Source organism: Poecilia reticulata, chromosome 2 (assembly GCF_904066995.2).
Source record: "Poecilia reticulata chromosome 2, P_reticulata-male-v2, whole genome shotgun sequence".
NCBI lineage: Eukaryota > Metazoa > Chordata > Actinopteri > Cyprinodontiformes > Poeciliidae > Poecilia > Poecilia reticulata.
The window spans coordinates 1,764,991-1,792,775 of record NC_088831.1 but is presented as its reverse complement, the minus strand read 5'-3'; the positions used below and the strand labels follow the sequence as shown (position 1 = coordinate 1,792,775).

At 39.5% G+C, this 27,785-nt stretch overlaps 1 protein-coding gene across 1 annotated transcript; it reads left to right on the top strand.

Annotated features, from left to right (window-relative positions):
* Nucleotides 1-27,616, top strand: LOC103477666 (uncharacterized). Its single transcript, XM_008430924.3, has 3 exons — nt 1-249; nt 22,903-23,200; nt 23,597-27,616. Exons 1-3 carry the CDS (start codon nt 55-57, stop codon nt 25,540-25,542), a joined length of 2,439 nt encoding a protein of 812 aa, XP_008429146.2. The 5' UTR covers nt 1-54; the 3' UTR covers nt 25,543-27,616.
* The last annotated feature ends 169 nt before the right edge of the window (nt 27,617-27,785 follow it).

Genomic DNA, 27,785 nt, shown 5'->3' with positions numbered 1-27,785 from the left:
CCCCACCCCCCCGTCCTCATTCTCCTTTGCTCAGCCTCTACTGCTGCAAACATAATGTTCCACTGGTGGTTTCCTCTTGTTTTCCTCTTCTTTTACTCTTGCATGTACAGATCCAGTGCTTCTCGTCTCGCTGCGTGTTCTGCTCCACCCACCCAGATAAAAGCCAAAGATTTCACCCGAGCTGCTGGAAAGCGAACTCTTCTGAGCTCTACGATACTTCCAATTCCGCTGCTGCAGCCACAGTTAAAGGTAGGTCATCTGTCACCACTTTCACTCATGGATGGGATTGTGCATTGTGGATGTTTTCAGTTGGATGTTTGATTCCTAGAAAACAAAGTTACTTTTTAGATTTTTCATAACTAAAAAGCTGTTCTGAAATCAAAGATCACACATTTAATCACACAGAGCTGACTAAAGAGGAAACGCTTTGTTGTGGAAGCTTTTGCATATCATATATGACATTCATGCAGAGAGAAAAAGGAATGAAAATCCAGGAGATCCACCTGGGAAGAATAACTCTGGACTGTGTTTGTTAAAATAAATGTCCTGTGCAGCATCTTGACAGGATTCAGCACAAGTTAATGGAATGGCTTAACATTTTGGGATTTTTGCTTCGCACATCTGTCAGCAACACTGCTGGAAAAATGTCGACTGGTTTCTGGTTTTTAGCAGCGTTAAGAGGAATTTAATTTTCAAGGCAGACTCGAGGAAAACAATTTAAGTTGTGAGCTAAATTCTTTTTGCTTTTAGATGATATTACAGGATTTGTGGAAAAATCCACCCTGAATTCTGCTTCTTTTCCCTGTTAAAACATCAGGGGGTTTGGGCTTTACAGTCTTATGAATAGAGGTATTTCTTTGACTCATATTGGTTCCAGCAGAAGAACATGCTTTACTGTAATGAGCTTCACAGACTGTACAGTGTTATTAGTTTCTTGACAGTTTTTCAATAGAACATAAAACCTGAAAGCTCTGGGTCATAAGATTGTAAGAACATTTTTTTCAGGTTTTCACCAAGCCAAAAAATCATATTTAAGGAAAAAAAAACTTATATTTCATTAACTGTTGGAGATCTTGTAGCTGTCAAGCAACTCGATTCTTAGGATTCACAAATAACGAGTCTTTCTTCTACTTCAGCAACAACATTGTGTTTCTTAAGATGCTTTCAGCCTTTTTTTGTTTTTTTCTGAGACTAAGTGAAGAACATTTGTTCCAGAGCTCTAAACTCAATTCTTTTACATCGCTCTTTCCTTTTTGGAAGAGAGCATGAATCTGTAAAAAAAATGAAATCCCTTTTCATTTTCAGCTCTCTACCAGACACCTAGAGGTTTTGGGTAAACACGGACTTTAATCTGTTTATGTCCTTACATAAATTCCATGTTCTATCTCAAGAAATGTAACCTCTCTGCTGCCACCACCATTTGTCACTGGGTTAACTTTGTGCTTTTGATGATACTCAGTGTTGTTTTGTGGCAAATGTTTTTGTGCCATTTGGAATTGTGATGAAAAGTTTGATTTCTTTTTACAACTGCCTATCAACTTGATTCTTAGAATCCACCTAGGAATTGGAAAAACCCTATTATCAAGAGGAAACATTTGATTTTGGGGGAACTTGAAGGATGTTTGTTCAGTTTCCTTTTAGATCAGTGAAGAAATCTGTTTAAGCATGGTCACAGGTACTGTGCATTTCTGAGGCTCATCAGACTGCCTGAAGGTGGTTGCATTCCGTCGTCTGCAGTTTGAGTTCTGGCATCACACAAGCTCCAGTTTTCCAGCTTCTTATTAAATGCTGCTCTTTTCATTTTATAGATGAGCAAACATACTGTTATTAGTACAGTTATTGTGCACAAGATGTAGATTTGAATTTATATTTCTGTAATTTTAAAACGGGGTCGGCATTTGGGGCTCTGGCGGGGTTAGGGAAACCTGTGAATCTGCCCAGCTGGTGTGGGGCCTCATGTGGGTACAATATTTGCCTAGAAAATTAACTTTATCCCCCAAAACACATTTCAACTTCATTGCAGCCCTGCCTTAAAAGGACCAGCTAACATCGTTTCAGTGATTGCTCCATTAACACAGGTGTGGGTGTTGATGAGGACAGGGCTGAAGATCAATCCGTCATGATTAAGTAAGAATGACACCACTGGACACTTTAAAAAGAGGCTGGTGCTTGGCATCATTGTTTCTCTTCTGTGAACCATGGTTATCTCTAAAGAAACACGTGCAGTCATCATTGCACTGCACAAAAATGGCCTAACAGGAAAGAGTATCGCAGGTAGAAAGATTGCACCTCAGTCAACAATCTATCGCATCATCAAGAATGTCAAGGAGAGAGGTTCCATTGTTGCCAAAAAGGCTCCAGGGCACCCAAGAAAGACCAGCAAGCGCCAGGACCATCTCTTAAAAGTGTTTCAGCTGCGGGATTAGCTACCAGCAGTGCAGAGCTTGCTCAGGAATGGCAGCAGGCAGGTGTGAGTGCATCTGCACGCACTGTGAGGCAGACTCTTGGAGCAAGGCCTGGTCTCAAGGAGGGCAGCAAAGAAGCCACTTCTCTCCAGAAAAAACTTCGGGGACAGACTGATATGCTGCAAAAGGTACAGGGAGTGGACTGCTGAGGACTGGGGTAAAGTCATTTTCTCTGATGAATCCCCTTTCCGATTGTTTGGGACATCTGGAAAACAGCTTGTTCGGAGAAGACAAGGTGAGCGCTACCACCAGTCTTGTCTCATGCCAACTGTAAAGCATCCTGAAACCATTCATGTGTGGGGTTGCTTCTCAGCCAAGAGAGTCGACTCTCTCACAGTCTTGCCTAAAAACACAGCCATGAATAAAGAATGGTACCACATTGTCCTCAGAGAGCAACTTCTCCCAACCGTCCAAGAGCAGTTTGGTGATGAACAATGCCTTTTCCAGCATGATGGAGCACCTTGCCATAAAGCAAAGGTGATAACTAAGTGGCCCAGGGATCAAAACATAGAGATTTTGGGTCCATGGCCTGGAAACTCCCCAGATCTTAATCCCATTGAAAACTTGAGATCAATCATCAAGAGACGGGTGGACAAACAAAAACCTAGGAATTCTGACAAAATGCTAGCATTGATTATTCAAGAATGGACTGCTATCAGTCAGGATTTGGTCCAGAAGTTGATTGAGAGCATGCCAGGGAGAACTGCAGAGGTCCTGAAGAAGAGGGGTCAACACTGAAAATATTGACTTAACTCATTCTGTCAATAAAAGCTTTTGTTACTCCTAATATGATTGCAATTGTATTTCTGTATGTGATGAAAACATCTGACATACACACATGAAAACCAGAGGGCAGCAGATCATGTGAAAATATAATATTTGTCATTCTCAAAACTTTTGGCCATGACTGTAGTTGTTTATTGTTATTATTATATTTTTATTTTTCTAACATATCATGTTCGGCAGTGTGTGACTAAAAGTTACTATGTGAGTGTCAAGGTGAGGCCCAATGGATTTACTTTCACAAGCAGTGCATTATTGCTTTCACCATGATAAACACTCTTAAAGTGTCTAAACCTGCGGAAAGAGAAAAAATTGAGATGAGATGGAAAACATTATGGAGAACGACATGAGATTTTAATATTACTTTGAAGAAAGCTTCAACAGACTTTATTCTGCTTTTTTGGTGATTTTTGCCACAGTCAACGTTGAGTGTGGCAAAAATCACCAAAAAAGCAGAATAAAGTCTTTTTTTTTTAACTACAAACCTTAGGACAGTATTTCAACTGTGCATGGTCAGTAGTTACCATTCCCAGTTGCTAATGATAGCGTGTGCTGATTGTGATGTAGCTCAACGCTCAACACCAGCACCAGTGGTTGCTATGCCTCTAGCATCTGAAATTGTGTTTACTTATTGTTCATGTCTCGTCCTTCACTCTGTTGCCTTTTATCAGCTCTGCTTAAAACCGAAAATGCCTCAAAACAAATCATTTGAGAGCAGTTGAGGCATCTTCTCTTACATCTCCATCAGATAACACATGCTGACTGCAACTAGCTGGAGCTCATCAGATGGTTGTCACATTTCAATGTTTCAATATTATGATATATCAAGATCTCATCACATCCCAATTTTCAATAATGAAATTTGTCTAAATTGATGTCATATGCAACCCTGATCTAATAAAATCAGAGACTTCCGGTTTGAGCAGAGCCATGTGAGGACACGTTGAACTGAGCTCCGACTGGACCCTCAATTTTGGCACAAAAAATACAATTTCAGCGCTGGTCTTGCATTAGACTAAGATCATTACTACTTAAGGGAGCAAAAAGGCAGGCATACACCAGCAAAATGCCCAAACAACGTAACCCCCAAGTCGAACCTCAGGAAGCTATTGCTGACTGCTATTGGTGGACTGCGCGGTGAACTGATGGCCACGCTAACAACTATGGCAAAGGTACACACAGATAAACTTCAAGAATTACAAAGTGCACTGGGAAAGATAGAATCCAAAATAGATGACACCATGGGGCGCGTTGCGGAACTTGAGACTGCTGCTGCGGCCCACTCGGATTCGATCTATGCTATGTCTACACATATCGGCCATGAAACAAGAGCTAGCAACCCTGAAAACTCGCTGCGAGGACCTGGAGGCCAGATCTTGTCGTTGCAATCTGCGTATCGTGGGTGTAAAAGAGGGGCTCGAAGATGGGAAGCTTATGTCAGGCTTTGTGGCTGAACTTCTGAAGGAGACATTACAGCTTGCTTCGACTCCACTCCTGGACCGGGCACACCGCACTCTGCGCAGTAAACCAGTCGGCGGAAATGCGCCTCCATCAGCCATCATGATCAAATGCCACTACTTCAACGAGAAGGAGGCTATTTGGAGGAAAGCAACAGGGGGTAAACAACTTACCACCAAGGACGGCGACAAGATTTTGGTTCTCCCCGATTATACCATGGTTGTCAGTAAACAACGTGCAGCTTTTAACGAGGTCAGGTCTCTCCTGCAGGGTCTTGAGCGTGTCCGGTATGGCCTTCTTTTTCCAGCTACGCTCAGGATCACCACCCCGGAGGGTGAAGAGCATCGCTTCAAAGACCCTTTAAAAGCAAAAGAGTTCATATCCACAAAGCTCTCTCAGGGGAAATGAGTATTGTCCTGGCCGGACGAGCATGACCGCTACACAGTTGAAGGGTTTTGTTCTTTCTTTCAATCAATGGGGATCCAGTCGGGTCCAGGCTGTCATGGTAAGCGGATACACTTTTGGGTGTAGAAACTGTAAATACCGGGATTCTGTGGGAAGCTCACATGGTGCTCCCTTCTCCCCCTACCCGTTCCTGAGATTTAATGTTTTAATTTGGATCTGTTTGAGAGGGGTCATGAGTATGTCAGTTTATGTGTTCCAAGAGGTATGGAGTTTGAGGATTTTGATTATGTTTTTTGGTTTGTTTAATTCCACACATCCATTATTATATTCAGTGTATTTTCTCTATTTTACATGGTTGGCTGCTTTTGTTGCATGTGATGCTGAACCGGGATTTGACAAATATACAAGATGGCTTTACAACTCTATTAATTCAAAGAGATATGAGTGTTTGCAATAGGTTTGAACCAGGAGTAGCATGGGTCAGTTGGAATGTGAGGGGTCTCAATAATATAATTAAAAGAAACAAAGTATTTATACATCTTAATGAGTTGAAGACCAAGATAGCATATTTGCAAGAAACGCATCTGTTAAACAAAGAACATAACAGGCTTAAAAAAGGAGGTTTCACCCAGGTATATCACTCTAACTTTAATGCTAGAGGCCGTGGGGTAGCCATCCTTATTGCACAGGGATGTTTCTTTTGAAGAAACTTCCGTCATCAGAGATAGGGATGTTCGCTTCATTATTGTACAAGGTAATCTATTCAATATTCCTGTTGTTCTTGCTAATATTTATGCTCCAAATTGGGACGATATGCAATTCTTTAAAAACATGTTTTCGCTTCTCCCATGTTTGGACTTGCACAATGTAATCATAGGTGGGGACTTTAATTGTGTTTTGGACTCTTCTATTGATAGATCAAATCCCATACAGAGGACTGGCCAATTGAGCAACAAAGCAGCTCATTGCATCAACTCATTCATGCAGACGTACGGCGTAGCTGATCCTTGGAGAGTTAAAAATCCAACCTTGAAAAAGTTTTCATTTTTCTCCCCCCCACACAAGTCCTATTCAAGAATCGACTACTTCTTATTGGACCTTAAACTCATGCATATGGTGGCTTCAGTTCATTATGGAGCCATAGTCATTTCAGACCACAGCCCTGTTATAATGAAAATGCATTTCACTGGCTACACAACACCTCGAAAAAACTGGAGGTTTAATGCCAGATTATTGACAGAACAAAAATTTGTGGATTACATTAACACTCACATAGATGTATTTTTTGAGACCAACAGCTCTCCGGACATTAGTCATGGAACACTGTGGGAAACATTTAAAGCATACATTAGAGGGCAAATTATATCCTACAGCGCAAACGACAAAAAAAATAAGTTCCAACGCATGTCTGAAATTAGTGACAGGCTTAAAACTATTGACCAGTGTCAATCATCCGCAGCTTCAGACATCCACTGGGAAGAGAGAGCGCTCCTTCAAGCAGAATTCGATCTCATTATGAATGAAAAAGCGATAGAAATGCAGCTAAATCTGAATCAACAACACTTTGAACATGGTGAAAGACCAGGTAGGATGTTAAGTCATCAGTTAAAACAAAAGACTGCAGCAAGATTCATTTCAGCTCTCAAAGATGAGGGAGGGGAAATAACCATGGACCAAAAGAAGATCAATATGTAGTTTGTGTCATTTTATAAAGAACTATACTCTTCTGACAGTTCAGATCCAAACATGATACATAACTTTTTCAAGCATTTGAGGTTGCCTACGTTGCAAGAGTCAGACAGGACCAATTTGAAGGGGACATACAACTGGTAGAACTTGACCAGGCAATTCGGAAAATGAGAACGGGAAAGTCTCCAGGCCCTGATGGCTTCCCGATCGAGTTTTACAGGTGCTTCTCTGCTAAGCTTTTGCCCCACCTATGTAACGTCTATACAGAAGCATTTAGAAAGAAGGCTCTTCCACCTACAATGACACAGACTAATATATCCGTATTGCTCAAAAAAGATAAAGATCCACTCATATGCGAATCTTACCGTCCTATAAGCCTACTCTGTGGTGACTATAAAATACTCACTAGGATTCTGGCAGACAGATTGGAGAAAGTGCTCAACAAGATTATTCACCAGGACCAAACTGGGTTCATGAAGGGCAGACAACTTTATAGTAATCTTCGTCGTTTGTTCAATATAATGTATTTGCCAGGCAGAGATATTGTGCCAGAGGTCATCATGTCATTAGATGCTCACAAAGCATTTGATAGAATTGAACATAGTTATTTGGTTAAGGCTCTTGAACATTTTGGGTTTGGGCCGTGTTTTCGTTCATGGATAGAACTTATTTATAGATCTCCACTGGCTGCAGTTCAGACAAATAGTATCGTGTCAGATTATTTTCCTCTTTCTCGTGGGACGAGACAGGGATGCCCCTTATCCCCCCTGCTATTTAACGTAGCTATAGAACTTCTAGCTGTTGCACTCAGGAACGATCCAGGGGTGATGGGAATAAGTAGATCCATGCCTAAAGCCATAAAAATCCATGCCTAAAGCCATAAAATGCATTGAGGAATTTGGGAGGATATCGGGATACTTGATTAATAGATCAAAATGCCTTATATTTCCTGTCAATGATAAAGCCAACAAGATGCCCCTAAACTCTCTTCCGCTTACAGTGAGTCCTGACAAATTTACGTATTTAGGAGTGAACATAACCAGAAATTATAAAGATCTATTCAAGCATAACTTTGTTACTGCCTTCAATCAGTTTAAGCAGGATATGGAATGCTGGTCATCTCTCCCTCTGTCTCTGGCAGGAAGGATAAATTCAGTTAAAATGGTTATAATGCCTAAATTGTTATTCCTTTTTCAGGCAATTCCAATATTTATTCCTAAATCATTTTTTAAAAAGCTAGACAAGATAACCTCAATGTACATTTGGAATAAAAAGATTCCTCGTATCAGAAAAGAGTTTTTAGAGAGGCGATGAGAGGAGGGGGGACTGGCCTTGCCTAATTATATGCACTTTTATTGGGCTGCTAATGTCTCTAAACTTTGTTTCTGCTTTAAGCCTGCAGAAAATGAGGCAGTGCCCATTTGGTCACTGATGGAACAAAACTCTTGTAAATCTGGTTCGTTGGCCTCAGTTGTTTGCTCGCCACTGCCACTAGATAAACGACTAATTACAATTAACCCAGTTACTTTGGGGGTAATTAGGATCTGGGAACAGCTTAGGATCCATTTCAAACAAAAACAAGGTCTCCTAGCAGCTCCCATATCAATGAATGCTTTGTTCCCTCCTTCTCTAATTGACTCCGCTTTCCATGCCTGGGCAAATAAAGGGATAAGGACTGTAGGAGACCTGTTCAAAGACGGGCATCTTGCGTCCTTTCAACAGCTGCAGAAATCATTTGGCCTACCTTCTTCGAACTTTTTTAGGTATCTGCAGTTGCGGAGTTTTGTTAAAAAACACTTCTCACAGATGCTCCAGACTCCAGCCTCCAGTTGGATTGACGAGTGCCTGGAGGTGGACCCCAAGCAGAGAGGGGCCACATCGAAGGTATATGCATTAATTCATACAGCGGCTGCACCCTCATTAGACAAAATTAAAGAACAGTGGCAGCTGGAGATGAGATTGAGAATAACTGAGTTAGAGTGGCAGCAGGCAACAAGGCTTATTCATGATTCATCAATATGTATCAGACATGGTTTAATACAATTTAAGGTGGTTCATAGACTTCATTTGTCAAACAGTAAACTCGCAAAGTTGTTTCCAGGATTGGATGAGGCGTGCCCAAGATGTAAAAGCGAGAAAGGCACTCTTGGTCATATGTTCTGGGAATGCCAAAAACTGCAGACCTTCTGGAGATCTTTAAGACCCTGTCGGAATCGTGGATTATTAATATTCCGCCGAACCCTCTTTCTGCAATATTTGGGGTTGTTCCTTGGACATGTTGTGTGTCCACCCGACAAGCTTCAGCTGTAGCCTTTTCCACATTGGTTGCTCGTCGACTCATACTTCTATCATGGAAAAAAGAGTCACCTCCTTCCCATAAACAATGGATTAAGGACTTGCTTTCAATTCTCAAAGTTGAACAACAGAGATATGTTGTGCGGGGTTCTGTGGACAAATTTTACAAAGTGTGGCGGCCATTCTTGTGTCACATTGAGGTACTTCCAGTCAATCAGTCAGTCCAGCATGGAGTTAACTAAGTCAACCTTTTTTCAGGAGAGGAACTGCTGACCCGCTGGAACAGTCATTAACAGTAAATACATAAATATTTCCTACTTTAAAAATATTTGTTAGGGCTTTCTGTTTGTTTTATTAAGAAATGTTGACATATTTTATTAATTCAGTGTTCAGTGGTCATTTAATGTATTATTAATGTCAGACACAGACCTGCAGCCCAGGGGCGGATCTAGATGGGGGCCAACAGGGTTTTTTTTGTAACCTTCACAATTTTACTTTAACAATGAATTTAAAATTATATTGTTGCACTTTTAGCTGCTGTATAGGATCACTCTTTCCATTTGCCAGGGATCTGCAACCTAGATCTCTAGAGACAAAAGTGTCTCTTTGGCTCAATTACTATATCAAATGATGAAATATTGCTCTGTTTTTTATTTAATTCTTTTTTAAGTGTTGCCATGAAAAAAACACTGACTATCCTGGCCATTGTGGTAAACTTAATCTAGAACCAGCCTCCAAACCTAACTCCTTATTTGTATAAATATTTTAGTAATATTCTTTACAATATCAGAATGTTCACATCACTAATGCTTTTCGAGCCATGTCTGAGGACACATTTTGATTATTAAATCAGGTGTTATGATCAGTTACTCGGTGCTTGAGTAGTTTACCAAATACATTTTACACTTGCTTAATTAAACTTGTTTAGAGTACAATTTTGGAGGACTCTATGCATGAACGATTGCTCTATGGATCACTTTTTAAAAACAAAAACATTGCCATAAAATATTATCTATCACTGCAGATTTATGACAAACTATGTTTTCTCCAAAATCCTAACTAGACAGAGTTATAACTTTTATGAACTCTTATTCAACAGAAAAACAACCTGGACAGCGGGAAGAGGGAGGATCATATTTTAGCTTTTAGTGGCAGTTTTTGGCAGTCGGATCTTGTAACAAATTGGGTTTTTTTCAGTCATGAATTTTGAAATTACCCAAAAAAGACTTTATCCACGATGATACAAACTTGCAGGGGACAGAATATTTACATAAACACATGCAAATGAGTTGAGGCATGCATGTAAAGTAAAATCACTCAAATTCAAGGTAACGTTTAACTACCTCAGCATTACTTTTTAGTATCTGCCTCATTCTAGCTCTTAAATCATCCTCTTTTCTGTCCTACTTTATTTTCTTTCTTTCCTTCCTTTTTTATTTTTAGAGTCCTTTACAGACTGGCAACCCCGCCTCTCGCCCGAAGCGTTCGCTGGAGATAGGCACCAGCACCCCTTCATCACCCCTAGTGTGGCCACTAGAGAGAAGGATGTAAAGAAAATGGATGGATTTTATTTATATCATAAAATCCAGTTTGTTTTTCAGTCATTATTATAAAATATAAGATAAAATAGTTAAAACATTATTTCCCATGCTCATTTTACCGATTGGCTGCCAGTCAGGCTTATAATGCTACGTCGCTCCTCAAGCTAGCATAGCAGCTTGATAAACGTAATGGAAAAGTCTCTGACAAGAAAAAGACCAAAGTTCTGCTATGGAAACCTTAAGAACTCCTAGCTGACTAAAATTAGAAGGTATGACGCAGCATTCATGACAAATGAATGTTGTAATTATTGAATAGTGAAAAAGAGTGAGAAAAAACGTTCTCGACGTTGATGTTTTATGTTTTGTAGCACTGTCTTTGGGTTAGAAAAGATGGTCCCTGCCTGGATGCTAAAGCTGTTTGAGGGGCCATGATGTAGAAAAGCTTGGGAAACCATCAATATTTTCATATTTATATTCTGAAGCCATTTGAATGAATGTCTGATAAAGCTCTCTATTTGCTGCTTTCTACCCTGAGAAGCACCATGGTTATGTTCTTTAGGTTTAGCTCAGTGTTGCTAGCCTTTTGGATTAACCAAAATGTTGCAGTTGGGTTTCATCACACCGTAATACATCCCTCCACAATGCAACTAGTGTTTGTTGGAACATCCTGCTGTGCAGACCCTGCACACAAAATCCCAGGCAGTGCCCAAAACCACCAGTCCACTTGAGGGAATCCAACTCACACAGGTGTCACCATCAGACGCCCATTACTGCTGGTCTGAGAGCTTCACTCTTGCCGTCAGGCTGCGTTGTTGATGCCCTCTGTGTCTGAATTCAGATTAAAATGTGGGAAATCTTTTGGGGTATTTGTGGTTTGGTTAAGATTAGATTGGAAAAGATGTGATTCATGCAACATAGCGCCTCCCCAAATGAGAAACAAAAACACAAAGATAATATTTTGTAATTTTCTCCCCTCAGTTTAGATAACCATAGCCAGATGTTTTGTTTCCAAAGTTGAGCAGAAGTATGTCTTCGTATTGTCACCAAATGGTTGGTGACAATACCGATCAGGCCTTGCTGGATAAAAACTCTTAATAGTTGGACCGTTATAAGGACACAACATCAGTGTCACTTCATCACAAAGTTGCAAAAAGCCAAGTAGAGATTGTTGTCAAACTATAACAGTCTAAGTCTGTGCTAACTGATGTGTTGAGTGTTTTGTAGGCGTGAGCGGGTATGAAATTCTCGTAGTATAATGATTTATACCATAGTATATATTTACACTGAATTTTTACTGACTTTATAACCACACTGTAGAACATGAGCTAATTGCTCTTGCTTAAATGAAAAGCAAGAATTAATCTCACTACTGCTAAGCTAATATAATAATAACAGTTTTAACATTGATTTATTTAGATTTTCTTGCAGAATAAGCCTTATTCTGCAAAACAGTTTCAAGAAACTTTTGTGGCGTGAAAAACTACACACAAAAAAATCTAAAATTTTTTGTAGTTTTTATCTAAAATATTCAAAAACTCCAGCCTAAACAGCTGAAATACATACTTGCAGGGTTTCCCCCAGAAAACGTGCTAAGCCTGGTGGTCGCGACGCCAAGGCGGTCCACCGTGTTTTTGTATTAAAAGATGTTAAATAGACAGGAATGGTAAAAAATATTACTAGGTAATTATATGTTATGAGAAAACATCGCCAGTGAAACGCTATTTAAACCCACAATTAGTCTTAAAAACAACAAATCAAAAACTACAATTAAGATGAATATCAATTATTTGCACTTCTGTTTAATCCAAATTAAGTCAGCGGCTTCATTAGACCCCCCAAGGCTTCAGGGGCCCATAAATGCTAATATTTTATCACAGACCACAAATACATAAATGTAACATTTGTTTATTATAAATGCTGCTAAATTTGAGTTAATGGTTTCAGCATACATAAATAAAAGATTTTAAATTGTTTGACATGTAAGATATTAAGAAGCTGGCAAGTAAACTTTGTAAAAGTTCAAAGAACAATTTTTATAGTTAGATTGTTTTGTTACAATAGCAACAATCTGATGCTGTGAGTTTAATCTTTGAGTTTGAGCTCTCTTTGTTCACAAATACAAATTAGTAAAATGCGATTATAATTGATTGCTTTTTAGTTTGGCCAATTAAACTACCGTATTTTCGGACCATAAGCTGCTACTTTTTTTCCTATGCTTTGAACCACGCGGCTTGCCCGGTGCGGCTTTTCTGTGTATTTTTCTTCAACCACCAGGGGGCTCTTTAGCAGGAAGTCAATCATTGGAAGTCAAAATTGGAAATCAAAGAAGAAAGTGTTAATTTTTATTTAGAACAAGCACATGCTAGCTTGGCATGTAAGCTTGGCATGCAGCCAACCGTGGTTCGGCGTTGGAGATGGAGGGTTATGTCCTTAGTAAATCCAGCAGATTTATTAGGACACAGCCCTTTGCTGCATTCTGCTGGGCCCTTATGGAAAAGCGAGAGCGGCGGAGATACCAGCGGCTTATAGCCCGGTGCGGCTTATAGATATACATTTCCAGTTTTTAATTTTTATTTTTTTTTGTAGCTGCAGCTTATAGTATGGTGCGCTCTATAGTCCAGAAAATACGGTACTCCTCCTCTCCCAGATTAAATCGAACACAGAAGCTATTAGAGGTGCTGATGGTTTTTAGCAACAAAAGGGGCCCCTAAGTTAGATTCTGCTCTAGGCCTCATACAGCCTTGGACCGACCCTGCATGAGTTAAATCTGCTGCAGATGCGCAACAAATGGGAGATTGACTTAAATGCTGCTAATGTGGCTCTAGTAGCTCTTCCATTTCGTGTCTGTTGAGTTTGTAAGAAGGGGACACAGAAAGTATTTTGGTTGGTTGTGTTTATGAGACAAGTTTCTCAGATTTTCCTCCGGCTGCGCTCATTAACTGACTGGTTGACTAAATGGACAAAGCATTTGGTATGGTTTGATGCTTTATGTAGGAAAAATAATAATAAAATAATATAAAATCAGCGTGATGCGTGACTGCGAGGCAAGTGCGAAAGCTCCTCACCGGGCTGAACCTGCATGATGAGATTAGCGCTGGTTCATTAACCACTAACAAACCAGCGGGAACACAGACATAAACTTTATCAGTGCAGACAGAGCAGGCGCTGGGCAGCATGTTGAAATGGAAAAGCCACATAAAATTCTTTGTCCATAAATATAAATCATTCTCACCGCTTGCTCAATGCACCTCTGAAAGCGCGACTACAAGTTATTCCTGCGGTTCACGTAGAGCTGCACAACCAGAGCTAATGCGGTGGGTTTAAACTCCTACCTTCATCAAAAACTCTGGAAAGAAACATAATTCCTCACAGGAGGTTGATGTAAATATCCATACAGGTCAGCCTGTGTCCAGTTTGAGTGAAACGAGACGTGCGAGATCCGCGTTGAGGTAAACTTCATCCAGCTGATGCAGTGCACATGATATCTTTCACTATACTCAAGGGAAATTCAAAGAAACTGTTTTTACAAACTGGGGCCATTTCTGCTAATGTTTTTCATAAAACCAGTGTGGGCCACCAAACAAATTTCAAGAAAAGATTAGAGAGCTAACTAGTCATGAGCTCCTCCATGTTCAATATCTAATGCCTCCACATCTTGAGGCATTAGCTGTTTTGACTCATATTCACACAGTTCAGGAAATATATTTCTGCAGTTTAAAAGCACCAAATTCCCCAGTGGAGTGTGTGGTTTTAGCATAGAATAAATTATAAGATCTGGTTATTGGCCAAAACACTTTCATTGCTCACAAAAATCTTCATTCATTTGGAGGGTTTTTCCACTTATGAGTCAGTGCAAATATGAAAAATAGCTGAAAAAATTAGGAATGTGGCAAAACCACCCTACAAAAAAAAAATCTGACGGTCAAACTGAAGACTCAAAAATGCAGACTCGCCTGGGATGCCTTTTCCTTCCTGCTGTGTGAGAAAGTGGAACATGTCATGAGAAATAAACTCTAACATTCAAACCGGAGTGTGCAAAACTCAAAGCTGCTATTAACTGCTATCCACAGACATTAGATACTCTGTTTTGACAGAATTCAAGGGCTAACAGGAAATTTTTTTCCCAAATGATTTAAGTTTTTTTGGGGGCGGGGGAGCCTGGGATGAAAGTCGTGGCTAGACATTTGGTGACTTGGTTCTTAGCGCTCCAAGAGAAAAAGAGAAACTGTATGGAAGATAGATGAATAGATAGAGAAACTGTCTGGTTTTCCTTTATGCTTTCTTACTGACTTTTACTTTTTAAACTCTTGAACTGAATATCTGGTCCAGAAGGCTCAACTTTCTTAATACAAAGAAACTGAATACAGAAGTGAAAGAAAGTTGAATGAGAGGAAATCAACATTGGATTTCAAGTGATGGAACTACTTTGTAGTTGATAAGTCAACTATGAAGAGAGAAAAGGGTGAAAAGAAAAGCAGCCTGTGATGAACGTGGCTGTGGATTGTGGAAATAATAGCACAAATCTGGCCTTATTTCTTGAAATAATTTAGTATTTTTATTAACGTCTTTCTGCCTGTTAGAAGTAAATAAAACAATTCTAAAATGGACTTTGGTGCCCTCTGGTGCAAGTTCAATATAATATTAGAACATCACAGTAGTTGGACACCAAGATCTTGTCTTTATTATACAGTGATATTTTTCAAATGTATATTTCATTTTATTTTTGATGAAAGTGCCTTACAGATATTGAAAAATAAAATCACTTTTCTCAGAAAATAGGATTATTCCAGGGGATTAACAACAACAATAATAATATTTTTCAACTAGAAAAGGTGTGTTTTACACAGTCACATCCAGCAGACAATCACTGACACCCTGACTCTCAAGAATTTGAATATAAAGTTAAGTGTAAAAAAAATGTTTTGTCTGAAAATTATTATGATCTCACAGTCATGGCCTCTCACAACTGCCATAAAAAGGAACTAAGAGAACAAGCTGGCTCTTCATAGTGCTGTACTGAAATGTATAAATGGAAAGTTGAGTGGAGGAAAAACAAGTAGTTGAAAAATGTTAAGCTTTAAATCTAAGGCAGTTATTGCCTACATCCATAGGGACAATACACCACAATGGAATTTTATCAAAGAAGCCACAGTTCATAGAGAGATTCTTCAAAGTAAAAACATTAAACAGAAAGTTAAATGGAAGGAAAACCTGGTTAAAAGTTATTATGGTTTATATTTACTGAGTAAACAAAGGTCATTATCAGAAAAATAGAAATATCCATTGTAAGGTAAAGGGAATTTTATAGCACATTTTCAGCAACAAGACATAAAAAGTGCTTTACAGGAATTAAAAGGAAATACAAACAAAATAAACCAAAGGAAAGAGCAAAAGAAGAAAAATAATCTGATGTTGATCTAAAGTCTGTAAGCTAGGTGCTCCTGTTCGGGGTTGCTAAGCATCCTGTGGTCTAATTCGATTTCTGGGTTTGGAGAACAGGAGTCTAAAAAGTAGTCTAACAATGTTGATCCAGAAGTTTCCTCTGGGCTTCTCTTCTCTGCATCTAAATAGTTAGTACTCGACAGTTTCTCATAAAATAAGCTGGAGTGACTAATCTAACTCCTTTTCTGGGTTAAAAGTGAGTACTCCACAGTTTCTAAATAATGATGATGAATCTAAGAAATGTAGTATTGGTCTAGATCAGTGTTTCTCAACCTTTCTCTGCCCAGCGCCCCCCTAGCCTTTATCCAGGTCCCTCACCGCCCCCCACCAAAGAATTTGCAGACTACTTTGCCCTCACTGTTATTTTATTATTAATATTACTATCACTATTGTAGATGTTTTGATTTTTATGCTTGTTTCTGTATTTATCATCAAAAATAATTTCCCAGAGAACAAAAAAGTCATGGGAATAGAAATTATTTTCACAGGCATCTACGACAAATGCAATGAACATTCAAGTTAAAATTTGTAGGCCTAACAGCCAATCAGAGTGGAAAAAATATTCTTATTTTGTGTCATTTTCTAGTTGTTAAATATTCCACAAAATGACCAGATAAAAGATGTTCAACATGCCAGTTTAAACTTTGATCTATTTGCAAACGACTGAGCTCTGCAACATTAAACCATGGATAGAACTGTAACTACATTAATCATAACTCTTCTTCTATTCAGTGTTTCTGTTGGTTTCTGGTGGTGCAGCTCTGTGCTACCTTCAGGAGAATGGGACATCAGAGTATCATCCATAAAACTTCACTCACATTATTGTGCAAACCAGAGCTTTCAGTGGAAAAACAACTTCCAGATCCTTTTAATGCCATACAAATATGAGACAGAAACATGGATTATATCTTCATATAGACCTGTCTATTGATTATAGATTAATAGTTTTACTGGACAGAAATTACAAAGAACAAATCTGGTTCTTAATCAAATCCTAATGAGTCAAATTGAAAGTGTCATGGAGTCATCAGCCTCATGACATTAACACTGACATGAAAAATAATATTGAAGAAATAAATATATCAAATCTAATTAAAAATATAAATAAGTGATCAGTTCTGTACTGTTATGGTCTTAAAGATATATTTATTCTCAGTACTAGATGTGGTCTCAACAAACCCATGACATTTCAACAATATTATTTTACCTTTTATCTGGAAATAGTGTCTGTTTATTCTTGCCATACAGTCTCTGTATTAAGTATTGCTCTAAAGGTCTTGCTATACCAGTTTATTCCTCTGTATTTACTTTAGTTTCTTAGTTTATTCTTGCATTTTGTTCTTCATTCATTTCCATTTAGTTTCATTTGATTAGTATTATCCTCTCTTGGCTTATTGCCAAGAGAGGATAATACTAATAAATCTAGCAACTGGAAATAAACTAAGGTGGATACTTAGTTTCTTTCCAGTTGCTAGATTTATTTTATGATTTATTGACCACCAGTAATCTTCACTCATCACCTGCTGCGCCGCCTAATCGTCATGTTTTCACATCATGTGTTGATTTTTCACTGTTCAGCGTCGGATTCTCTGTTTTTGTCATAATTCAAATCTAGTTCGTCTCTCCGTTTTATGTCCTGCTTCTCCTGTTTCAGAGTTTTGCCAATGTGAACATCTTTTTTTTTAACCCCCTAAGGTGCAGGGCGGTCGGGAAGCGTATCGATGGGGAAAAGGCAGACTGACATAAACCTTTTAAAACAACGGAAACAATTTCTGCATTCTGATTATTAAAATTTGAAAGTGCTGTGGTACCATTGTTCTATCACCCCCGTTTCATACCGGACCGCTTACAGCACCGGTGTTAACGCTATAAAATGAACGCTCTCTATCATGGCATCACATATGGAGGGATTTCTTGATTTAAATAGGTTTATTTTTCAGCATGCTGCTGTCACCTGATTGGTGGATTCTTTTGTGCAAACTGCCTTGGCAAAAAGTTATGATTTCTGAATATAAAAAGGTGCAACAACTTACCTTCCTTTTGCAAAATGATGTGAAATCTGAAGCCAATCCTGTAAAGCAGTGGTCCGCAACCCCCGGTCCAATTGGTACCGGGCTGCGCAAGAAATAGTGAAATATTTCCGTTTTATGTATTATTTGAGTCTGGATGATCTTTTATTTTGAAAATCCTTTAACCGGATTCTCTCGGTTACTTGCGGGCCAACACTCAGGCCACAAGCAGCAAAATGAGTAAGAAACAGATCAGATGTCTTTGGAAAGTTTCTTTGCAAAGGGGAAAAGGCTCAGAGAAGAGACAGGAGAATGGATTTATCCCGGACCGGTAGGTGAGTCCCACATTACAAGCCGCTCTGCGTAACATGCGGCGACCGGCTGCTAATGAGGCAATGAAGCTTCAAGCTGCTTCGCCACATAGAGACCAAGCAGGCTGTGGATATAAGCAACACTTCGGGTGTCATTGTCTCTCATCACTCCCTGATGGGACCATCTCGTTGCAGAGAAACAAGCTCAGGGCTCCCATTAGTCATTATCGTGAGTTAAAGTTTTCACGAAAGTAAAATGTTCGTTTTTTGTGGCGCATCTGTATCTTATTTTGAAGGGATATGTAAACGTTACCATAGCGACCAGAGTCAGAGCGTTTGGGCTGCGGTCGAGAGGAGAGGAGTAGAGCTTGAGTCTTAAGTCTGGTTTAGACAGAAAGATTTAAGAATTGTCGGCCGATTCTCCAAACCTCTGTGATCACAGAGCTGATAAAAGTCCAACAGGTTCGATTGGTTCATGTCTCCAGCTGCACGGCAGGAGCAACACGAACTGATTCCAGTCACGAACATCCCGATTCCAGAGGATAATCCAGTAAAACCCCCAACATAGCGGGAATTTAGAATAACCAAACACGGATGACGATGTAGAAGCAATAGTGATAGTTTGTGGAGTCATTTGAATAAAAGAAGTAATAAAAAGAAAAGGCGGTGGATAAAAGACGACGGGAGCAGCCGCTCTATTTGCTGCACTATTGATTTGGAGGTGAATATGTTTTTTCATAGTTAACATTTTTAACTGAACAAATATAATAATGACCTTTAGATTTAATAATAAACATTTCCACATATCATCTCCGATATCCACCGGACTCAGTTGCGCGATATGTCAGCTGTTTGGGATTCCCCTCTGTTCTTACGTCACCGCGCTTTTTGATTGGCTACCTGTCACATTCAGCAGACCGGTCCGCGGTAGTAAAAAGGTTGGAGACCACTGCTGTAAAGTGATGACATGCCCCTGCTTCTTATCGTTTGTTTATTGAAGCAGCCCATCTGGAATCAGTCAGCAGGAGAACACGAAGGGGAATGGAAACCTGATTGTTCTCAAAGCCAAGTTGGAGGTGATAAAAGAGTATTAGCTCGTCACAAAGCCCAACCGGCTGCGGTTGGAAGCGTTGGCAAAGAAGTTCACAGGATGAGGTGATCACTGCGGGCCAAGACTTTTTGCTGCATGGGACCGTCATCAAGCAAAAGACGATGTTATAGAATTTTCAATGAAATAGACTCATAAAAAGATAAAACATAACATTTGTTCTGCCAGGTCAAGCTGCACTGTTAAAAAATCCCCCCCCCCCCCCCCCAAAAAAAAACAAACGCCAGCAGCTGGGGTTGCCGAAATTCTACCGTAAAACAAAAAAACGATTTTACCTGTATGTCATGATGGAGTCTTAATTTCTTAACCCACATGCAGAACACCAGGAAGAGAACAGAAATCAGTCAAATAAGTTTATTGTAAACATAAAATAATGATTAACAATAAGGTTCTGGGGAAAGTCTGCAATTTGAATCACCGGAGCACTGGAATGTGAAAAAGAGAGATGGTGAGTTCAGGTGTCTAGAAAACGACAGTGTCAGAATAAACGGACTGGTCTTATTTGGGTGGAGGTAGGTCTTGTCTGGGGTTAGTTCCTGCCTGCCTGTAATGCTGACTGCTCTGTGCTGCGCTGCACTGCACAGTTCTCAGGAGTGAAGGAAAACTAGAGGGCGTAGTCTGAAGTAGAGAAAGACAAAAGGTGAAGAAAGGTGCCAAAGGAAGGTTAAGTTGAATGTATTTTTAGTTCCAGCCTGTGAAGCGACCCTAATGTTAACTAACGTAAGTTGCACTTGAACGACAGTAATGTTCTTCATTAATATAGTTTGGCTTTTATGCTAATGTTTCAGATTTTGAAGATTTCCTGGTTGTGGTATTTATGCCCCCATCCACCCAACTCAATCTGGTTTCTTCAACATGACAATAGATTTGTGCTTCTTATAATAATAATAATAATAATAGTAATAATAATAATAATAATAATAATAATAATAATAATAATAATAATAGTAATAATAATAATAATAATAATAATAATCAATTTAATTTGTACCGCACTTTTCATTAGGAAAAATCTCAAAGTGCTACACAGTACAACTAAAGTCAAAGATAAAATCAGCATCATAAAAATCATGTGGAGGCAGAATAGGCTTGCTTAAATAGAAAAGTCTTTAAGCCTCTTTTGAAGTCAACCAGTGGTTGCGAGAGAATCCAGGAGAGAGTTTCAGAGACGGGGGGCAGCCTCAGCGAATGCCCGATCACCCATGATCCTTAATCTGGATCGAGGAAGATGGAGGAAGTTGCAGTCTTGTGATTGTAGAGATCTGGTGGATGAATGTGGAATGAGAAGGTCCTTCAGATAATCCGGTGGGGTTCCGTTTAAACACTGATGGGTAATGAGAGCAATTTTGTACTGAATTCTGTAGGTGACAGGAAGCCAGACAGGAAGTTCTTAAACAGAAACTGCTTACCAACCTGTGTTTAAGATACGTATATGGGCTTATTGTTGTGGGGTTTTTTATGCATGTAGATCAGAAAGACTAGTATGTGCTGATTGTTGCCCTGTTGCCTCACGAAATGTGTTCGCCAGTCACCCGCAGGAGATAAATACAGCTTGTTTGAGTCCCAGAGCTTTGAACTCTGGGACTCAACATCCTCTTTGTGTAACATCAAGAGGATGTTACACAAAGTGTCTCTTTGTGTAACATCCTCTTGAATTTAAAATCTCAGAACTTATGAATCACGCTCTGGTTCGAAAAAGATGTTTGGCTAAATATTTCCTGCAACCATGCGCTTTTTGGCAACATGAAAAACCTCATTGTGTGATACTAAGTTGCATAGTCACTTTTGTGACCCAGTAAGGTGTCTTGTGGGCCAAATATATCCATGAGATATATATGGGATCACGTTTATCTATAAAACTTGGCATGTTTTTGTCAGTTAATCCAACATTTCGGATCCGACATTATTCGCCCTACTGGTCGAGTAATTTTAATGTCAGTTTGCATTCAGGAGTGAGTTACATGATTAACAATGGCAACATTTACAAGCTCTTCTCACATTTTCAAATATGACATCTGCTCTAACCACATTGTTCCTGAGCTCGATTCAGTTGCATAGGTTAAGAGTATAATAAAAAAATATTATGAAGTAAATACAAAATATGAAAATTAAAAAGAAAATAATTAATAAAACAAAATGAAAAACTAAATCATAGTGATAATGTTGAATTGATCATGTTGAAATATGAATCTATGTGAGAATATATTATCAAATAAGTTGGTCAAATTAATATTTTTTTTATTTCTTGGATGCAAAAACTGGCACATTAATAACTTAATTGAGGCATTAATTTATTTCTACCGTTGTTCCAAATTTTGACAGGATCAGTCCATCATACCTACTACAACATAATATTATTAGAAAAAATATATTTTTAATAGATTTTGCTAATATCCTCAAATATTCCTGAGAGGAAGGGCAACGTGGGCATTTTTTTGTGAGTGCCTTCAAATTTTACCAATTATATAAATGTATTTGTGACAAAAATAATAAAGAAAAGAAGATGTACTTACTATCAGAATAGACTTCATGATATTTGCTAAACATGTACATAACAAAACAAAAAAAATCCCTCATCCATCTATTATTCAGAAATGTCAATGAAGAGGATCTCGCACAGGAACCCTTCATCCTCAGTGCTGGTTACTTTTTCTCTATTATGGTGATTGTGTATTTTAAATAATTGCTTCGCAGATATGTAAGCAAATCTTACTACAATTACTGCAGCAATCAAAATCCTTTGATCTCCATAGTTCAGCTTCATTCTAGTCAGTGGCGCAACTACACATTATTCAGGTGGATGCAAAAACATAAATCGGCACCCCCCTTCCCGGGGCGACGATACGTGAAAAGTAAAACTCGCTACATTTACCTCGTTATGTGCGCGAGGTGAAGGAGCGTAAGGCGAGCTGAAGTGTAGGGGAAAACATCATCGGCACGCCGCCCCCTCCAGACGAGGTTTTGGCGCCCCTTCTGGTGCTGCGCCCCTATGCGTTGCATGCGCTGCATACCCACTTTTTGCGCCACTGATTCTAATTAAACGCTAAAGCTGGAGAGAAAACATGGATTCATGTTTATCTCACAGAGCACTCTTGGCATCACTTAGCGGATTCCTCAAATGCAAACACGTTTAAATGATTAAAGATCATGTTCACCAATTCACAGCACTAATTAGATTGTTTTATGTGTGTATGCATTGTCTAAATCCTCAAGGTACACAAGGAAAAAGGGGAATTCACATCCTGGTAGAATAGAGATTTTCTTTTTGTTTGACACTTGTGGTTCTAATAACATCTTGGACATGTTCCTGTAAATTTTTGTACAAAATAGAATTTGTTTTTATTTGGAGAAAAAAAAGACCTGCCAAAACTGTCTTTTTTTCCTCTTTCTCCACAGAAAATTATGGCTGTACCTCTCCGTTTCTTCTGCCATGTCGTCTTTCTACTCCAGCCATATGTAATGAACACAGCTGATGGGGGAGAATATTATGGACCAAAGCTGCCACCTCAGCAGCAGCTTCAGCCCATCCCACAGTACAGCGATGACTTTCCTCAGCAGCAGTTCCTGGGGAACGAGATGCCACATTCACCTTTCAGCGAAGGGATCCCGTCACTGTCTCAGTACAGAAAAGACGCTCCACAACTGCCAGTGCCTTTGCAAATTGGAAAAACGAGACCATTGACAAAAGGCAAAGGTGATGTTTTACACTAGATAAACAAAAATTACTCCATTGACATGGAAGCTTTATCCTTTTTTAACAATATACTAGACAGAATCGGAATAAAGTAGCGTGTGGTGTTCCACAAAGTTTGGTATTGGGACATCAGTTATTTATTCATCCATCCATTTTTCTATTGATATATTGGTGTGTTACACACCACACACACATCTCATGGATATTTGCTTGATTTTGGGTTTATTTTTAAAAGTTAATTCACATTAAGATCAAGAAATACCCATATTCCAAATAATAACACAAATTGTAGTGCTCTATTAATATTTAATAAAAAATATTGAAGTAATTTATTAATTCATTTTTTATTCAGTCATTACATCATGATCATGTATGTCTGTTTTCACTTATTCACAGGACAAACCTTTCCAAGGGGATCTAAAGGTCCTCTTCCTGTTCCTGGTGGGAAAGGTTTCACAGACAGACATCAAGGCATCGAAGGCCCCCCTGGACCAGTGGGCCCACCAGGTCCACAAGGCCCCTCTGGGCTTCCAGGACAGGGGATTCCTGGATCACCAGGAAAGCCAGGTCCCCCTGGTCCTCAGGGATACAGGGGAAATGGAAAACCTGGAATCCCAGGATTGCCTGGAAAACCTGGAGGCAATGGATTACCAGGAGCAAAAGGGGATCTTGGACCAATTGGTGGTCAAGGGCCAACAGGACTTCCTGGGCCTCCAGGACTCCCAGGTCCCACTGGACTCCCTGGAATTTCAAAATCAGGAGGCCAGGGGTTACCAGGACTGCCAGGGCAACCAGGAGAACCTGGCCAAAATGGTCCACCTGGGTTTCCTGGCCCTCAAGGTCTAAAAGGCGATAAAGGGCTTGGTCTGCCTGGTTTTCCAGGTGTAAATGGACCTGGTGGGCAACCTGGTCCACCTGGACAAGTGGGCCTCCCGGGCAATGGCAAACCTGGTCTGAATGGTGTACCTGGACAACCAGGATTTCCAGGAAAACCAGGTCCTCCTGGAGAAGCAGGGCTAGTAGGAGCACCAGGTCAAAGAGGCCAACCAGGACTTCCAGGCGTACCAGGAATAGGAAAACCAGGAAAAGATGGTGTTAGAGGGTTACCAGGGTTCTCTGGAGGAAAAGGCGAACCAGGGCCTCCTGGTTTAATTGGACCACCAGGCTTGACAGGTTATGGTAAAACAGGATTTCCAGGGCCTAAGGGTCACAAGGGACATGCTGGTCTTCCAGGACAACCAGGCCCAAAAGGTGTCAGAGGTCAAGTAGGTCAACCTGGAGTTATTGGTCTAACTGGTTTGACAGGAATACCCGGTGCACCAGGGCCCACCGGGCCTCCTGGTAGTCTTGGCTTCCCAGGACACAAGGGAGAAGATGGCACATTTGGCCCTAGAGGAAATCTTGGAATGAAGGGTGAAACTGGACCTCCTGGTCTTTCAGGACAGCCAGGTAGGCCAGGAGAGGGTGGACAACCGGGACAAAGAGGATTCCAAGGGCCAATAGGGCCAAAAGGACAAGCTGGGGCTAGAGGTTTACCTGGTGCCCCTGGTGCTGCAGGATTACAAGGACCAAGAGGAGAGGGAGGAGAGTCTGGAAACAAGGGCCAACCAGGTCCACAGGGGATTCCTGGACTTACAGGACCAGGGGGACCAATTGGACCTCCTGGTCGTCCAGGACAAAAAGGTGAAACGGGACCAACAGGTACCCCTGGTTATCCTGGTAATGGGACCCCAGGAACCCCTGGTGAAATTGGCCCTCAAGGAAACCCTGGTCCCAGCGGTCCTCCTGGACTTCCTGGACAACCCGGTCCTCCAGGTCCTCCCGGCCCTCCAGGAATACCTGCTGAATCTTTTGACATTATTCAATTCCTCCCTCACACAGGCCCCTACAATGGACAAGGTCACAAAAAGCCAGGCAATGGAGTCGAGATTAGTGGAACCAAGCAGCAGATTCCTGCATTCACCTCAAAACTGACAAATCCATTCCCTCTAGTAGGTTCCCCAATCACATTTGACAAACTTCTCCACAATGGAAATCAGGACTACAATCCACAAAATGGTATTTTTACATGTACTATACCAGGAATCTATTATTTTGCTTACCACATCCACTGCAAGGGAGGCAACGTTTGGGTGGCTCTGATGAAGAACAGTGAGCCAATAATGTACACTTATGACGAGTACAAAAAGGGTTTCCTTGATCAGGCTTCAGGAAGCGCTGTACTCCCACTGAGAAAAGGAGACACTGTCCACGTAGAGCTGCCATCAGACCAGGCAGCAGGACTTTATGCTGGTCAGTATGTCCATTCCACATTTTCTGGACACTTACTGTACTTGATGTAATAAGTAGAGGCCATTGTCATACATTAAAAGGGAAAAGTATCCAAGACTCAGTGTTTGTAGGCCAATATTAGGGAATATATGTAGGAAAAACTCAGTGCTTCCGGGTGTCAGGTGCCTAGAGTAGAAAATATTGACCCTTTGCATGTTGTGTTACACTTTTCAGAAAGTGTCCCATTCTGCCATGACAGACATCCAAAGGATGTATATGTCAGTTCCTTTAAAGCTTGTCAAAAAACATAGTTGATAGCCTAATATGACTTTTATTTAGTTGATTTCACTATAAAAAGGTCATACATTGTTGGCTGCATAAACAGATATGGATGCAAACCAAACTTATCACTTTATTGTATACCTTTTGAAGCGGAAACAAGACAACAATGGACAATGACGTCAATTGTAAGGACTTTCAGCCCTCTGTGCATTTGCGGGTTTGCATCAAATAAGTTTTTCAAGGTTAGCAGACTTAACATTTATGGAACTCTCTCCTGGACTATTTGAGAGCCCCACAATTATTGTTCGATTTTAAAACTGGCTTGAAAACTTATCTTTTTAGATAAGCCTACTCCACTTTTAAATGATTGTCTTTTTTTTATTGTTGATTTTATTTGTTTTTAGATGCACCATGTAGCACTTTGAAATTTTTATTAATGAAAAGTGCATTATAAATTAAATTGATTATTATTATTACATTTGTAAACTTAATAAGCAAGTAAGTCTAGTAAGATTCAATGAAATATTAGACAATGCATGTGTGTAATAATTAGTAAATATCCAAAAAATGCCCCACCATCATGTAGCCTACCATGTACAAACAATATTGGTAACCATCTAGACTTCTGATTGCTTTTAAGTCTGTTCTGGTGGAAGGAAAGCACTGTTATGACATAATGGTGTAAATATTGTGGTGTGAATTCAGGCAAAGATGGTGATTTGATCGAATCAGCAAGCATGTCAGGAGGGAGAAAGTATGGGTCGGTTTCTAAGTGCTAGCTCTTTCCAACTTTTATAAATACCGCTGTCTATAAGCCCCAACCAGGTCTGTTACTTCCACAGACAAATTAGTCTGACTTGAAAAAGTAGAAGTCATAAATGTACTGGCAATACATCTTGGGAAACAATTTTAGTTACTCCCTTCAATTTTCTAGTCTCTCACTTCCAATGTCCATCATGGTGCCTCAGTGTGATCAGGTGACATATTTGCAAAGGGTCAATATATTTTGGTGCAATTAACATTGGTTTCACTTTTACATGTTTAAAGCAAGAGGTGATAGCAACATGCTACCGTTAGTTATTAGTTGCCATATGCACATAATTTGCTGTAAACCTGTTCACCTAGATAACTGGTTAGCATTGCTTTATTCATTTTACTGTATTCTGTGCACAATAAGAACATAACATATAAAATAAGCCATTCATTTATTCAAAATATACTGTCAACATGTATTTTCCATTGTTTATCATTTCTGTATGTTTTGTATATTATTTGGCACATCAGCTGGTAAAATATTAGCTTGATTCAGTATTATATAAAGACATCAAACTACATCTACATCCACAAATTAACAAATTTTCCTACGTGTTTTGCGTTCTTTTTTTCTTGTCATAATAATCATAATAATAATTATGACGTTTCTTTAATTTTTTTTTTTTTCCAACTACTGATTACTTGAATTTGCTTTATTTGTTAAGTGAGAAAATTAATTTACTTCAAAAATTTGACAGAAACAATGTGTATGGCTAAAAAAAATCTATTCAAAGATACATTTTTCAAGCAAAATCTGCCAGTTTTCCTTCCTGTGTTCAAATGATGTCTCATTTTGAAACAAAATTCCTTGTATTTTTCAATATACTCATAGCGTTTCCAAAACATGTGAACTTTCTTATTTTTCTCTAAACAGTATGTCAGCAAAAGAATAAAACTTTTGCTTTCTCTCTAGAATTGTTGCCACTCATGGTGGCAGCATGTTGTAGTTGCTCTGTTATGTTAGTTCAGATTTATTCTCTTTGTAGATGTCAAGTCTATAAACTATTCCCAATACATAAGTGTTCCTCAAATGGAATACTTATGCTTTAATTCAGTATTCTCAAGCATGGTTTGGGAATAATGTCTAAGCATGATGTTGCTTAGATGTTGCACATTTGGACAGAATTTACAACTCCAACATCTCTTTGCCCAGCTTTCTTACCATGCAACCTGACAAGAGATCTGAAAATTAGTGTTAAAAGAAAATTATGTGGATTAG